The sequence below is a fragment of the Enoplosus armatus genome, chromosome 15, assembly GCF_043641665.1.
Source record: "Enoplosus armatus isolate fEnoArm2 chromosome 15, fEnoArm2.hap1, whole genome shotgun sequence".
Lineage (NCBI taxonomy): Eukaryota > Metazoa > Chordata > Actinopteri > Centrarchiformes > Enoplosidae > Enoplosus > Enoplosus armatus.
Genome location: NC_092194.1, coordinates 20,868,419 through 20,884,105, shown reverse-complemented (window position 1 = coordinate 20,884,105; position 15,687 = coordinate 20,868,419). Strand labels below are relative to the sequence as shown.

At 45.4% G+C, this 15,687-nt stretch overlaps 1 protein-coding gene across 1 annotated transcript in view; it reads right to left on the bottom strand.

Annotated features, from left to right (window-relative positions):
* Positions 1–15,687, bottom strand: part of LOC139297224 (protein jagged-2-like) — a 47,553-nt gene that overhangs the window by 15,330 nt on the left and 16,536 nt on the right. The window contains exons 4-9 of the mRNA XM_070919794.1: positions 8,992–9,243; positions 8,079–8,139; positions 2,718–2,848; positions 1,787–1,906; positions 1,543–1,656; positions 959–1,072 (exon numbers count right to left, since the gene is read on the bottom strand). Coding sequence (XP_070775895.1) covers positions 959–1,072; positions 1,543–1,656; positions 1,787–1,906; positions 2,718–2,848; positions 8,079–8,139; positions 8,992–9,243 — 792 coding nt within the window. The remainder of the gene's footprint in view (positions 1–958; positions 1,073–1,542; positions 1,657–1,786; positions 1,907–2,717; positions 2,849–8,078; positions 8,140–8,991; positions 9,244–15,687) is intronic.

Genomic DNA, 15,687 nt, shown 5'->3' with positions numbered 1-15,687 from the left:
AGGCGGCTTTCGCTGCCCCCGCCGCACCGCCTCGCTCACTATAAACCGACACAGTGCATTAATACTACTCCCAGGAGGTAAGCGGCACCTGTTGGCCTGCTGAAACTAAACACCCCCAACTCCTTCCCAAAAACCCAACCTCCCCCACTATCACTACCCCTCACCTCGCTCTCCACCAGGTACCACCCCGCTCCCCGAAAGGGGAAGCGCCCTGAGAATAATGGAATCCGTAACACAAACCGCAGCGTTTCGGTTGCCCCCCGCGCATGTTTACAGGTTATAAAGTGTTTCCTGGCTGAAGGAGAAGGGCGTGAGGGCTCCGCTATGCCGGGGCGCCGCCTCACCGTAGTGTACATACTCCCCCGTTACGCCCAGTCTGGAGCCAAAGATAACCCCCCGGCAGAGTATATTTGGTCCCAAGGCTAGCAGTTGCCAGGCGGGAGGTTATTTTTAGCTTTACTCAAGTCACCTGGCTCGAGTTGCAGATGATACCCAGCGAGTGTCTCTTTTGGGCGGGCGTATATACAAACACACACACACACACACACACACACACACACACACACACACACACACACACACACACACACACACACACTCTCTGTTGGAAATTAGTGGCCCTCCTGCAGTAATACTACGGGTTAAACGATACGGCAAGATAAATAAACAGACAGATATGCTGTAACTCTGTAAGCAAATGGGATTCCTGGAATGAACGCAAGGCATTCACTGTAGGTGCAACACACACACACACACACACACACACCGGCTTCATCACAGCAAAATATCATCCAACATGCAACAACGTTTTGAATCAGGATTTCAAAAAAATATACACATTTAAACTTGATCCATACATTTACAAGTTACCCTGCAAAATGCTCCAAATCAACTTCATGGAAAGCATCTTCGCTGTCATTGTCGACAACATATTGATCAATCATTTGGTGAGACGTACCTATCTGGCAGGTCTTGCCGGTCCACTGTGGAGGGCAGAGGCATTCAAAGCTGTTCTCCATGTCGATGCAGGTTCCGCCCTGAGCACAGGGGCTGGAGGCACATTCATCTGTGTCTGGAATATAAACGGGACTGATGTTGAAGCAATTATCACTCTCTCTGGAGTCTTCTATATGCTCTGGACTCAGATGTCCTATAGGAAGAAACTCATCAAGCTGCTAAAACACTGAAAGGGGCTGCTAAATTAGCCTGTCCCCAACCTGACAGGACCTATAGTGCTGAACTGTAAAGTAACAGTGGGTAAAATCCCCAAATCCCCCCCTAAAAACATCTGAGGACATAACCTTGGTGTCCTCAATGGAAGATATGATCCTGAGATACGGTACTTTTGCCCTAATCTAGACCTAGTTTAACTCAAGCCTAGGCGTCGATGTAGAGTTGACACATAACATTAACGGCTGTTTGGAAAAGAAAACATAAAACCTGATCAACCAGTGACTGGAGAGAATAAAAACAGACATTTTCAGTTGTATGCGACCAAACAGAGCACACGATAGATCTCATTGTGGAAGAGCTCATTGTCACCTTTAGCACAGGTTGGCCCGGACCAGCCTGCTGGACAGTGACACTCAAAGCCTGATGGGACTTCATGGCACGTCCCTCCGCTGGCACAGGGGTTGGACACACAGGCGTGCTCCGCTAGAGGGGAAAAAAGAAGGGGAAAGTAGGAATAATCATAAATCTTCCATCAGATCTATCCTCAGAACTTTGCCCTGAACGTGACGTGGCTCAGAAACCTGGACTTTGAACCTTTGATTTAGAGACTCACCGATCTCGCAGTTCTTGCCGGAGTAGCCGTCTGGACAGGCGCAGTTGTACTCGTCTGGCTCTGTGTTCATGCACGTCCCTCCGTTCTTACAGGGCCGGTTGGTCCCACAGTAGTTCAGATCTGCACAGCAAACAACACTGATGTGACCTCCTCTGTGTGTGTGTCCACGTTAAACACAAACAAATGATACACAACTTGCCACAGTGACGTTCAGGGGACAAGACACCCGTTTACAAAAACTACAAAACACGTATCAAAATCTCAGTTAAATGCTTTTCCTCCTCGTCATCCTGCAGCTCTGTATTGTTTGACTTCTAAAACACAACACTGTTGTTACAGGCTCCGCTTCATTGTGGGATTGTGGGTTAAAAGGAGCACAATGTAAGAACATATTTACAGAAAATGTAATTTCTACTTTAGTTCCCTGCGTCTTGACCAATCACACTGTGTCCTCATGCGACTTGTGTGGCGCAAGGCAGTCAAGCTTTAAAGGACCACGCCAGTGATTCTGCACGTTTCAGCCCGTTTACTGGAAAATAACTCTTAACTGCTTTTCTTCTAGGCAACCATTGGTTTCCATTCATTTCCATACAGCATGAAATTCAAACGACAAACTCTTGAAAATTGCACTGTGATTATCAAGGCATTCATTTTTGTCATAGTTTTTGTTTTGGGATAACATCTTGCACATTTTTCACATCACTACAACTCGACTGCATAGAAAAGAAGTGAAACCAACAGCTGTCTGAAAAGCACAAAAAAATAAATCAAAAGTAGTAATTTATAGACCAAAATGAACTTCTGTAATTGTCGAGATGAGAGGTGAAATGTCACCTGAGGTCCAACAGATGGATCTCTCAGATGTTTGGCTTCTTCATGTAAACATTGTGCAGAAGAATAAGAGATGGGAACAGCGTTATGAGTATCTGACCTTTGTCACAGAGCAGACCTCCCCAGTTCTTCTCACAGGTGCACTGCCAGGGCTCGCTGCAGGTACCGTGAACGCAGCCGGGATACGGCAAGCACTCGTCACAGAGCGGACCCTGCCAGCCGTAGTTACACCTGCAACACACAGCAAGGGGGGGGGTTAACAGTGATACGTGCTGCACGCCTGGGAGGAATACTGCTAGTTTCATGTATTTCTTTATTCTGTCCTCCTTCTCCTTCTCGAAGTGATCTAAACTAGAAATAGAAGTATGTTCCCCAAACAGCAAAACTAAACTTAATCATTCTTAGTAGTATATTCTACTAAATCATGTTTACGTTCAATGACTTGTAATGTAGTAATATTTTCTCCTGTTGTATTGTTGCTTGTGGCTGATTATCAAAAAGCAACACACAGAGAGAGAGAGCAGAGTTCAGCGGGTGCAACAGTGGCTGAGTAGATTTCTCGGTAAAATAAGTGCCTCTTATTTCACAAGCACACTGAGAATGTGCTCTCATTTACAGCTCCAGCCTGAGGGAATATCAGGCACACAGATGCACTAAATAACGCAAGGGGAGTTGGCCACGAAAAACAGTGATAGTTACGTAGTGATAACAAACAAGTCATTTAATACTTTTACAATGTGTGAAAACACAGAGGAGTGCTTGATGTCGGGCGATGTGCCAGATAAACGTCCCCTGGTAAACATGAAGAAGGCTGTAGGTGCCAAAAAAAAGGGAAACGCTTTTAACTATTTCAAGGGAAGAATTCTTCACATCGAGCAGAAAAGTCCAGAAAACACAGGAGAGCGTCGATCGAGCGGTAATTTGACGGACAGAACTTCATTACGGTGAATGACACGTTTGCTGCAGCTCCTAATCTTAGGACGCACAGCGCCAGGGGACATTCCTGAGCAGCGAGTGTGTTTTGTGTTGTGTGTGTGTGTGTGTGCGAGTGTCCCATCATGCTGCTTACAACAAATGCAAGTATTCATATTCATTTATCTTTTATCGTCATGCTGCTGTGAGTAACTTTGCAACAAAAAAAAAACAACCCTTGCTTATCAGGTCATTTCTGTCCTTAATTGGGTCCTAATAACTTAAAAAAGTACAAAGTGATCAAATCTATTTCGACATGAAAATACTTGAAACACGCTGCCGCTGCTTTTTGTATAAAATAGGGCTGCAGCTGAGTTTCAAGGTCCCATCCTTAAACAGCTTGTTTTGTCCAATAATAGTCAAATAACTGGAATAAAATGACTCCAAGCAGCAAATCCTCACATTGGAGAAGCTGCAGTCAGAGAAAGTTTGGCATTTTTGCGTTAAACGATTAATTGGCTATAAACAATATTGTAATCTAATAACTGTTTTGGCACTTTTCAGAAAATGAGATATTAAGCACTTGATTGCAGACAGAAATGACTTGCTAAGAAGGCATTTTTGCTGTTTCTTGGCGTGCCATGTGTCTTCTCTCTGCCCTCTTCCTGTGACGTGAGCTCCGTCGAGGTCAAACTTGGAATGAGCGGCGGGTTTGTGGAACGAGGGTTAGTCGTCTCGAAGGGGAGGCCAGTGAAGGGTTAGCTAATCTGTTGGTTTATGGCAGCACTCTGTTATTCCAAGGCCAGTGCTAACCTTGCCCCACCTGTCCTGTCATTTCTCTGTCGGGGGCTATTTTAGGGAGCAACCCACCCCTCCACCCTCCACTTGGGCTCACAAACACTTCAAAATGGATACCGACCAAACACTTCTCTTAGCAGCAGTGATATACTGCTGTGTAGTGAGCAGTAATGTGCTGTGGTACGCTGGGCAGCAGAGACAGTGACAGACTGACGGCACCACACTGCTGGAGTATTGGACCTCAGTCCTTTTTTTGGAATCAACCAATATGTGTCATAACTGCCAGATACCCAAAGTTGGCATTAAGTGTCTGATCAGATTTGTAATCTATTTAATAAATTGGTAAACTTAAATGAGTTCCTGATTCTAATCAAGATTTTAAACTGTATTTAATTCAGACTTTGTATATAGACATTTAACATTAACTTTGGCTTCTTCAGTTCAGGGTTTTATAGAAGAATATGTTTCTCTGGAAGGAAAATATCACATCCCAAAACCTCTTCTTTTGGCCTTGGTACCAAGACTCAGCGTCGACAGCCCTGCGAGAGGCTCTGAGATGCTAACATGCTTACAGTGACGATGCTGACATCTTTTAACATCTAACAACAACTTTTTAAAAGGTAAATTCATCCAAATGACAAAGATCTTATCTTCAATGATCTGAGGTTTTGTTTTCAGATATCTTCCTCTGAGATTTCTGCCTCCTGGAGTTCATTTATCAGAAACTGATCATCAGAGATTCACATAATAAACGTGCAGCAGGACCAAGTTCTGGTTAAAACATGCACACCTTTTGTCTCATGCACAATTTGTAAACTGAAACGCCTTTAACTGCAGGCAGGACAGCAATACATTTAATCTGATCTTGCTCGGTGAGTGAAGCGCAGTTACGTGCACGTGTGTGTGTGTGTGTGTGTGTGTGTGTGACAGCGCTGTGTATTGTTTACTACAGTGTGTGGTGTTGTCCGGCACTGCGGTCGGCGGCCGTGCCCTGCACACTGTCAGCCGTGCAGCAGCGGTGGCAGCGTGGACAGTCTGTCTGGCTGCAGTGTGGGAGAGCAGGGAAATGGTTTCGAGCAGCCACAGGCAAAGGGTGGCATTACCCACAAGCCCCGTCGCCGGGCTGCTGCCGTCCCATCAATGGAAGGGGCCGCAGGGGCCAGCCGGAGCCGAAAATATCCCGCCTGCCCACAACCCCCGCCCCGCTGCTGCCCCCTCAGACAAACCACACCCAGAGGACGGGACGGTGGGCATGGGCAGAGGTAGAGGAGGCTGTGTGTGTGTGTGTGTGTGTGTGTGGGACCGCTGAATTATTTACAGGCAAGCCTCGCGCCCAAATCCAGCGGACGGACTTAGCCCGCTGTTGCCTAGCTACATGTTTCGTAGTGTCACATGAGGGAGCGTAGGTTGTGAATGCGCTGTGTGTAAGAAACAAGATACCAAACACACATTTTTAGTTTTCCTCTGCCAGGCTGAGACGCTTTTTTTTCTTTTACTCAGTGCTTCTCTCTTTAACCCTTCAGTCTCTCTTCAGTCTCTCTGCTGATTTCTCTCTTTCACTCTCTGATATCAGATTCACCCTCATTTGTTTGGTTCATGTCTGACTGTGTTTGTTTCACTTTTGTAAATCATTTCACTTTTTATATTTCATTTGGATGGAAACAAGTCAAGTTGTTAGACAAAATAATCTTAACTTAAAGTTCGCTTACTAGCTTTTTCTGGAGCTTTCTATCGATTCACATCCAACACCACAGACTAGGCCCAGGTGTTCAATCTTACCCCTGTATATGACTATCTCCATGACAACTCCATCTGCTGATGACAGCTATGCAATATTAAGATCATTTTGTCAAACAACTAATTCCAAGGTTAAGAGTGAAATTTGATTTTCATGACTATAGTTAAATACTCTGATTCTGCTTCTCTCTGTTACAGATACAAAATACATTTCTCTCATTTAAACTGTCCTTAAAGGAAAATGAAAACTATGCATGCATAATTACGGTAAGTGCAGTGGGTCAAAGTTGGACTGAAACGTATTGTGATACACATGCATTTTGTCCTCTTTTCTTGTTATTTCATTGTCTGAGTGCTAACTAGCGTTTGAGCTAACAGCCGTTCATTAACACTGATGATTTTAATGTGTCAGTTTTGATTAATGTGGTCTGTCCCCTTTAAACCAACAACAAGAAAGCTTTTCTTCTCTCTTGTTGGACGGATGTTATCCATCGTCTTCCTCTCAGCAGTGTGTGTGTGTGTGGGTGTGTGGGTGTGTGTGTGTGTGTGTGTGTGAGCCCCTGATTGTGATGAATCTCCAAATCACATGTTGAGGCACATTCCAGGGTGTTCCTCTCTCTTCCAATCCTCCGGCCATTTCCAATGAAGAATGTCAGCTTCATTTTTTTTATTTTTTTTTATGGGATCTTAACTAAATCAAACCTGCCTCAGTATGAAACCCTCACCTCTCCTCTGCCGCTGTTTCCAAATACTGTGTGTGTGTGTGTGTGTGTGTGTAGTTTGGCTTTTTAAAGCTCCCGTGCTGCACTGTGTCTAACTGTACAGTTCAGTTCCACATGTAATCAAATCTAAATGTCTCTCCGCTGCCTCCTCTCCTGTTCACATAACTGCTACAACAGACGCTACAGTGCAGCCATGTTACAGCTGTGTGTAACTGTCCTCCTTGTGTGTTGATGGGTGTTCACAATCAGTCAGTCTAACTCCAATTATAAACACACAGGAGTCATGAAATAGTGTCCATTAATGATTATCTAGTGTAGCACTTGCTGTTAGAATTTGAAGCCTTTGTGATTTTGACAAAGTTTTCTGTAGAGCGGCTAACACGTCCTTTTAGTCCGGCTGCAGTCTCCACTAATAACGCTAATAATCAGTTATTTCCTCGTGAGATCTTTGTGGCACCAGAGAAGGTATGACCGCACTGCTGTCAGTCACCAGACTAAACCAGGTTCTGATTTCCCCACGTGGATCCATGTAGCGCTGACGATGCAGAACCAACTTGCTTGCCTTATTGTGTTGAATATTATCAACTTAGAGTCCATGTATTCACTCTCGGACTATGAGTTTTTCAACCCCCCCCCCACCCCCCACCCCCACCCCCCCCCCCGCGTCCCTGCCTGCCTGTTGTCTGCAGCTCACTGGGTGGAATCCACACTTCCCAACAGGCGAGTGCCAGCCATAACAAGGCCCAGGATAGAGAGAGGAGATGTGGGCTGCAGACATAGAGGTGGGTGGAGGGGAGGGAGACAGGGGGGGGGGGGCACAGTGCCTCTCTGCTGCTGGAGGAGGATGAGGGAGGAAACATATAGCAAAAAACAGGCCTCTCTATCGGTGTGTGTGTGTGTGTGTGTGTGTGTGTGTGTGTGTGCAGGCCAGCTTTAGAACAGGAAGCAGAACAATGGCTTCTGGATCAGAGTGGAGCTGAGGGATGGAGGTGGAGGGATGGGGGGGTACTTCACAGAACGATGATGGGGGGAAGTAGGGGGTTAGGCTGCTTGGTATGTTATCAACAACCCCCCCCCCCCCCCACACCCCTCTCCACTCCTCCCTCCCTCACCGCCTCATCACTCTGTTGTGTCACCTCTGTTTTCCTCATTAAATTCTTACGGGGGGGGGGGGGGGGGGGTTTCCATCCAAACAAGAGCATATTTCATAATCACTTGACAGCCGCACTGTAACATGAACAAAATGTGACAAACAAACAAACAAAAAATAAAAAATGGGGGAGGCGACTCACTTGCATTCCCCCGGCACGCTGCACCTCCCATGCTGGAGGCTGCATCCTTGTTTGCAGATGGCTTTTGGGAGAGGAAAGAGAAGGTGACAAGTTTGAGTCATTTCCTGTCTAAAATCTGTCATTTCATCAACGTTTTTAAAACTATAACATCACATCACTTCTACGTTCTTGTCGGGCACCTTGTTTTGCAGATGGTCAAATCATTAAAATCTCATTTCCTGTGTTTTCTTGTTTGTGAAAAGGCAGAGAGTATTCGCCGCGGTAACAATGGATGGCAAAGTCATCGTCGGAAAATTGAAGGTGTCTCCAGCAGTGACGAGCGTTTCCAAACATTCTTTGAATGTTTGCAAAGTGACACTTGACATGAACTTCAGTGAACTCCCAAACTGTTTCCGAAAAGAGCAGCAAGGAGGTAAAAAGTGAGAGAGCTACGTCCATGTGATATCATTTTATATATACGAACAAAATACTATTTGCAGCACAAGCACTCTGTAGTTTAATCATTTATTGCTTTCCTACTTAATTAGAACAAATCTGTTGCATAATTAGCAGCTCTTTTGCATTTGTTTTTTTCAGAACCATTTTCTGAGCTGTCAATGTCACAAGTGTCCCAAAACAGACCAGAAAGCAGTAAAAGCTTATCAGATTAGTCAAAAATACAACTGAATACCTTAATGCATAGTACTGTTAGTGAAATGAGGAACTGAAAAATAAATTGAGCTATTAAAAGACAAGTCGTGTCTTTTTTTTACCAACTAATTGGAGGTTAATGTAACTGTATAAAGCTTTGCATTTTACTTAGATCAAAAGTGTATCATCTTTCAGTAAAAGTCAGTAAAAGGTGAAACTTGGCCTGTGAATTGCTGCATGTGTTTGCAGTGTGACTGATGCCGCCCCCCCCCCACCCCCGTACCTGTTTTGCAGTCCGGCCCCGTCCAGCCCTCCATGCAGCCTCTGTTCCCGAGGTGGTCACACACGTAATGGCCGAAGTAGTCGTCGCGGGGGCGGCACACTTTGTTGCACTTGCTGCCGTAGTAGTGTTCGTCGCAGCGAAGGCGGATGGTGTACTCGAGGCTGGCGATCAAGCTTTTGTACACCGTCTGCTTCTCCTCTCCGGGGCTGATGGTCCCTTTGTAGATGCTGCGCTCAATCAGCAGCTCGTCATCTGGACAAAAGGCAAACACGTCGACACAAGCTTGTTGAGTTCTTTACTGTAAAGCTGCGGGTGATATTTTCAGGTAGTCCTTCCCTCATCATCCAATGGCTGCAACTAAAGATTATGTTCAAGGATTAATCTTTTTTTGATTAATCAATCCCAGGAAACATCTTCAAATGACTTGTTTCGTCCGTTGACTGTTCGCTGTGTCCCACGCCTGTTAATTACTACACACGTGCAGTTTACAGTGATAACAAGGGCGGAATTACAACTCTAAACTGTTGAAGCGATGGGTCCTTGAGTTCAGACAGAGGTAGACAAAAGCAGCATCTCATGTCTAAACTCACCCAAACCCAACGAAGAGCAGGACAGAGCTGCTAACATTAGCATTCTGATATAGTGGCAGTCCTGAATGTGGTGCTTTCCAATGTAATCTGTAACACCATAAAATTATGTAGTTGGCTAACGAAGCCTTGGAAATAACCCTACAATAGTGCTACTACCGAGGCATTGAGCGAGTTAGCCGGATATGCTAACATAGAGCTAACGAGAGCAGACAAACACACTGTTCAATCCCTTCCTTGTCTTTTTACTTTTTGGTTCTGGCTATAAAAAAAGACACCACCTTTAGACACCCAGTATCGCTCTCACTGCAGCCCCATGCACACCGCTTCATCATGCGGGGACATCCAAAGCTCGACGGACCTGCTGTGCAGCGCTAGTTGCGGTTGCTAAGCTATGATTGGACAGTCACCCTTCAGGAGAGGCGTTTAGCGAACAGTCAACTGACTAATCGACTACTACAGAAGAAAAAACCCACAACAACACTCAACAGGTCAAGTATTCGGCTCAGTTAGATAAAGTCTGAACAACAAAAATTCTGAATGACATTCCAAGGAGTGGGGCCGATTCCGGTTATGGGATTTGACCCAACAACCCGGTGTTTGGTGAGATAAGACAGTCGATATGAGGCTTCGAAGAATGCCTGTTGTTAACACACATCAGAGGGAAGGTGTAACCTCCGGTCAGACTTCGCTCCGTTCCACCGAGAATGTGGAAGACGAAAAAAAGAAGGGGGCAAGAATGGGAAAATTAAGCAAGCACAAACAGAGGGTGTAGGAGCGAGGTCTGCGAGGGCTTGATAACTGAAATGCCTTTTCAGTTTTCCTGCTTGGTGAAATGCTTTTCTGCCCCCCCCCCCCCGCCTCCTCCCTCGCTTCCCCCTCTCAGGATATCCAGCCCCGACTCCATCGGAGCCAGGCCGGAAATAATAAGAGACCGGGAACAGACGAGGAAGGGCGACATAGGAAAGGCCCTTTAGCTTGTTCTCAAGGAACAGAAGAACCCTGACCCAGCGGGCTTCGCTGTTGTGGCTTGCAGAGCCGAGTGTGACCTGGACGAGACAGAGCTGGAAGGAAGAACTCATCCTCACCGCTCACAGCGTTGTTGTCTTCAGTGGGCCGAGCAAAGCACCAGCAGAGTTAATGGTTTAAATCCACCGAGAAGAGCTTGAGACCGCTGCAGCAGCCGGCATAAGATACGTTTCGACAACCAGGTTTGACCGTAAATGCTACCGTTAACATTTACCTTCATGACTAAGACGACATTTACCTCACATATCATCTTGTCACGATAAGAGAAATGACCCATTTTTTTTTTAAGCTTTGTGACAATGCAGTTTTTGAAGTTTTGAAGTTTGACACTGTAGAAAAAAAAGGAGTGAAAACCCACTAAGAATTCATTTTCACGCTGTCCTGATTTACCGAGTCTCTCTGCGAGCTAACACACTGCCACAGATTTCAGTCCCACACCCACCACCTGAAACACCCAGGCACTCACTCACTGCTGTTCATCTCCAGCAATTAGATATAAAAATATAGACCAATCATGAGCTCTCTCTGTACTGGAGGAGACGGGCTAAGAGAGGCCGTTGTTACTAGGGAGAGCAGCAGAGAGTGGGCCATATAAAAGCAGCTTATATAAACAACGAGGGGCTTCAGATCTGAGCAGCCGATCGTGTCAAAAGCAACATGATTGTCTGTGTGAAGAGAAGATTCATTCTACAAACGTAGTGTTTTTAGTGACACGCAACAAGCCGCTTGTAACTGGAGTGTTTTGTTTGGGGGGACTGTTGCGCTTTTGCTTTGACCTTTGACCTTACAGCTTGCCGCTCGTAACAGTGTCGGTCTTTGAACTGAAGTCCAAGCTGTGTTCACAACGCCAGTTCTAATGTTTTCCTTCACCTGACATCTGATGGTTTTCAGAAAGATGCACAGTCGCATTTGTTCTAGTCACCATCTGGACCGAATGGATCTGGAGCTGCAAAATCTACAAATCTTTACTTGGACGCTCAAATTAAAACCGGTGCCTCACTTTGAGAAATACACACATTTACTTACAAAGCCCCCTTTTTTCATTTTACAAAAAAGAAACCAACATGTTAACCGTTTCCTGAACAAGCAGCCGCACAAGAACTTCTTCTGCTCTGGACAAAGATCCAGCTGCGACTAAGGAACTTCTATCTGAATCTATCAAATAATCATCTGACAAAAATGATGATAAATGGGCATCACACAAACTCAGAGTCAAAGCTGGACAGTACTCATGTTGGAATGAGACACAGATAATGTCTATATGTGTGTCAGCCATAACACACTGGTAACCAGTCTGGGGGAGTGGTTCCAAACCTTTTTTTGTTCACGACCCACTGAAACAGAGTAATAGCTGCTTGTGACCCCTCATTAGAGGTTATGGCCTCAGTGTGGGCATGAGAGCTCAAGTGTTTTTCCCTTCTCGGGTAGTTTTCTTGAAGAAGTTCTAGATGCCCGAGGAGGTAAAGTATCAAATCTATATTAAAATCTTACTTTCTTATCCATTTAATCATTTTGTGACACCCCACACTCATCCTGATACAGATAATGGATGGATGGATGTACAGATGGATAAAAGTTATCTTAAAAAGCACACCTGGAATGAGAAACTGTGCCAGAACATCAGTCGCACATTAACAGTGATTCAGCAAAGATAACCTGGTTGTCACGGAGACCTTTTGTTTTGGGAAGCTTCTGCCTCCAGGTGGTTCCACCACCAACCATTTACAAACCTTGTCATGCTCCCTCTCTTTTCTTAAGGCAACTGTGATAAACCAATGATTTGCTCTCTCCCCTCTGTGGATTTGTTTTAACTCGCTTGGCGCTCCGGACGGCATCAAGACGCTTCAGATGACGTGATGAAAATTATAAGGAACAAGAAATTCCACTAAATCTTTCACTAAAACTTTCGATTGCTGTCCTGTGATTGCCAAAACTTTATAATAAATCTTTTTATGGGACAAACTCCCACTTCAAATTACCCTACTTTTAATTTCTCACGTTAATCTTCATCATAATGGCTTCCACTTTACTTTTCCAACACTGTACAGACTCAAGTTGTTAGTTTGTGGTAACAAGACATAAATCCCCCCCCCCCCCCCCCCCGCCAAGCCCATTGGTTCCTACTTTAAAAACGTACACCATTACATATCGTTTCATTTTTTAAAGGGGCTAAATCATTTCCTCAAACAGCTGCTGTAGTTTTTATCAAACAAACAGGAGGAAATGGTGCATTTGTAGGGGACTATTTTCAGCGGCGGATTAATCCACGTGGTGTGCTCTAGTGAGTATTTGGGGCAGCAGGACGGTGTGTGTGGGGCTGAGTCAAAATAAACTACAGTGTGTGTGTTCATGGTGATGAAGGAAACAACAGTGAGGCTGTTTTAATAGTTTTTTATGGCTCAGAGGATGAAGATGCATCAGGCTGTGATACACTTACATACAGATACTTCTTGGTAGATACATTCATTGTTGGTATTTGTCTCTTTTTATGGGATTTGTTGACAAAGAGAAAAATACAGAATAGCACCAGACTTTAATCCCTGGTTTCAGATGGGGGGATTCTCCAGTACAGATGGTCTATCAGCTCAGTATCTGACCCAGCATCAGTACATCTCTACACTCCAGTGAAGCTGCACACCAGCCAACAATCCACCAGCCCACAGAGTCAACAACAGCTCCGTCCTCTTTTCTTCTGCCATTTCTGTTTTGTTTTTAAACAGGCGGGGGCTTCCTGGAGCATAAACAGCTTCACAAAGCCTTCTTCTTTTTCCTGAAGCCTCTCCGACCTGCTGCCGAGACCTGAGCACGCAAAGCTCCAGCAGCCCAGACTGTAACACGGGGCAGGAAACTCACTTCATGTCCTCTCAAAAAATCCACCCAAAGCCACCTTTCTGTAATCCCATTATTATATAATCATCATCATGATGCCATCGTTTTGTTGTTTGGCAGATTATATTCCTTATTAGGAAGTCCCGAGAGGCTCTGGGTCCGTCGAGCCATCTTTAATAGTCACAGCTCAAGGTGACGTCTTCAAATTGCTTATTTTGTCCGACCAACAGTCCAAACCCCAGAAATACTTAAGTTACAATAATAAGAAACTGAGCAGAGCGGGAAAGATTAGCGGATTAATTGAATAGTTGAGAAAATGCAAAACTGCCTCCAGCTTCTCAAATGTTTTCTTTGTCTTTGGGCTTTAAAAACAGAACTGAGGGAAACAGAGAATGATGGGCAATTTTTCTGCTGATGATTAATTAACTGTCAACATTGTTTTCAAGAGAACTTTCTGCCCATTAGCTGAAAGCTAATCCTGTCCCAACCTTTCTGCCACAGCAGTGACTGAGCTCTCCCCGTGGACACTGGACTAAATACTTTGGGAAACCCTTTAAAGAATACTGGCTGTGTTTTCAGAATGCAAAGCTATCTAGCTGTCAAACTTTGGACTAACTTTAATTTACTGTAGGTCTATTACGTAGGGAAATACAGTACAGTCTAGTGAGGACTTGTGTTGGCAGACAATCAGAGGACTCAAAATGGGTTCTTGGGCAAAACAAAACTTGACTGGGACATCCCTGGATTCTTATTCCTGTGCACACCTGGCCTGTAACAGATGACAACTCTCTCTCTCTCTCTAATTAAGCTACAGTATCACTAATGCTCGCTCCACCTGCACGTAACACCCACAGCTGGATACAACAGGTTCATGCCTGCTCTCTGACGCTCGTCGAAAGTAATTCCCGAAAATGTAGGAAATCCCAAACAGAGGGAGACGCAGGCGAGTGAAAGTAAGAGACGCAGATAATAGCGCTTCACGTCCTGACCATCACATTCAACAGTCATGGGGGGAATTTTGCTCATTATAAAATGACATTTATATTTTTAGCGTATAAAGAAGAAAGCAGGTAAAGTTTCACTGACAGGACACTTGGCTGCTGACAGACTCACTGACAGATTCCGGGATCAAACTTGTGATCACGCGATGAGGATATGCTCCGTCCAAGTCTGCAAGACGGGACACGGCGGGTGAGAAGTCAGCACCTCGTGCCTGCCTGCCTGCCTGTCACTGCCCCCCCCCCCCACAGCCTCACACCGTCACATCTACAGGTGGTCGAGCAAGCAAAGACTGAAGCGTCCCGCCACCAGAGCTGCCGTCCAGGCCGAGGCACGGCAGTCTGCATGCCAGCCTGTCGCAGTGTTTCAGGATAATGACGTGGCGTACGGTAGCCGGACAGCTGTCGGGATGCTAATTAGGAGACGGACATCAGAGGAAAGGGGGGGGGGGGGGGGGGGGAGACAGCCATGGTCCGTAATTAATGGCTTAACGATGCAATGCCCTCACAGGCTTTATATAGCAGAGAGCCGAAAACAGTCTGAGTGACCCTGAGGAGGGTGAGATTAGAGAAGATGGTGGCAGAGGAGCACAAATAAGCTACCTGTCAATCATAAGTCAGATCTCTGTACGGGAAAGTCCAAGCCTCAGCTCATAGCTGACTTGTTTTTGGATGGTTGTTCATCTTCTAAGATGTCAACATGAACGATCACAAAACATGGCACACATCTGCCACTCCTCTCATTTCAGTCAACGGTCTGTGGGGTTTCACATCATGAGTTCAGCCGTTTGGCTTTCTTTCCATTGTTGTTTCTTAGTGTTCGTCAAGCTAATGCCTGCTGACCATCGACTGAAAGGTTTGGGGTTATTCCACATAGCCAGAAAAGCCTGGAGACGTGCGACATGTGGTGAATTGTAAAAATGGGGGGTAGCGGTGCACACTTTTGGCATTCATGGTGCAGCACACACGAAAAGTGACTTTGATTGTTGTATAAAAAAGAAAAATGCTTCTAACTTCTTTAACCGGGACAATCGTGAAGCGTGAAGTGAGCATGCGTGTTGGTTTTGGAAAGGTTTACAAACATGTTCAGACGCAGCCGCCCCACTTCAACATATCGCCACAAAGGGAAAGTTGGGGGCTGAGTAAAGGCGAGAAACAGCCGAGGAAGCGTTATTACGAGAGGCATTAAACAACAAAGGAGACAGCTCAGATAGACAGCTGGAGTCACTGGACGATCTGGGCCCTGAATAAAC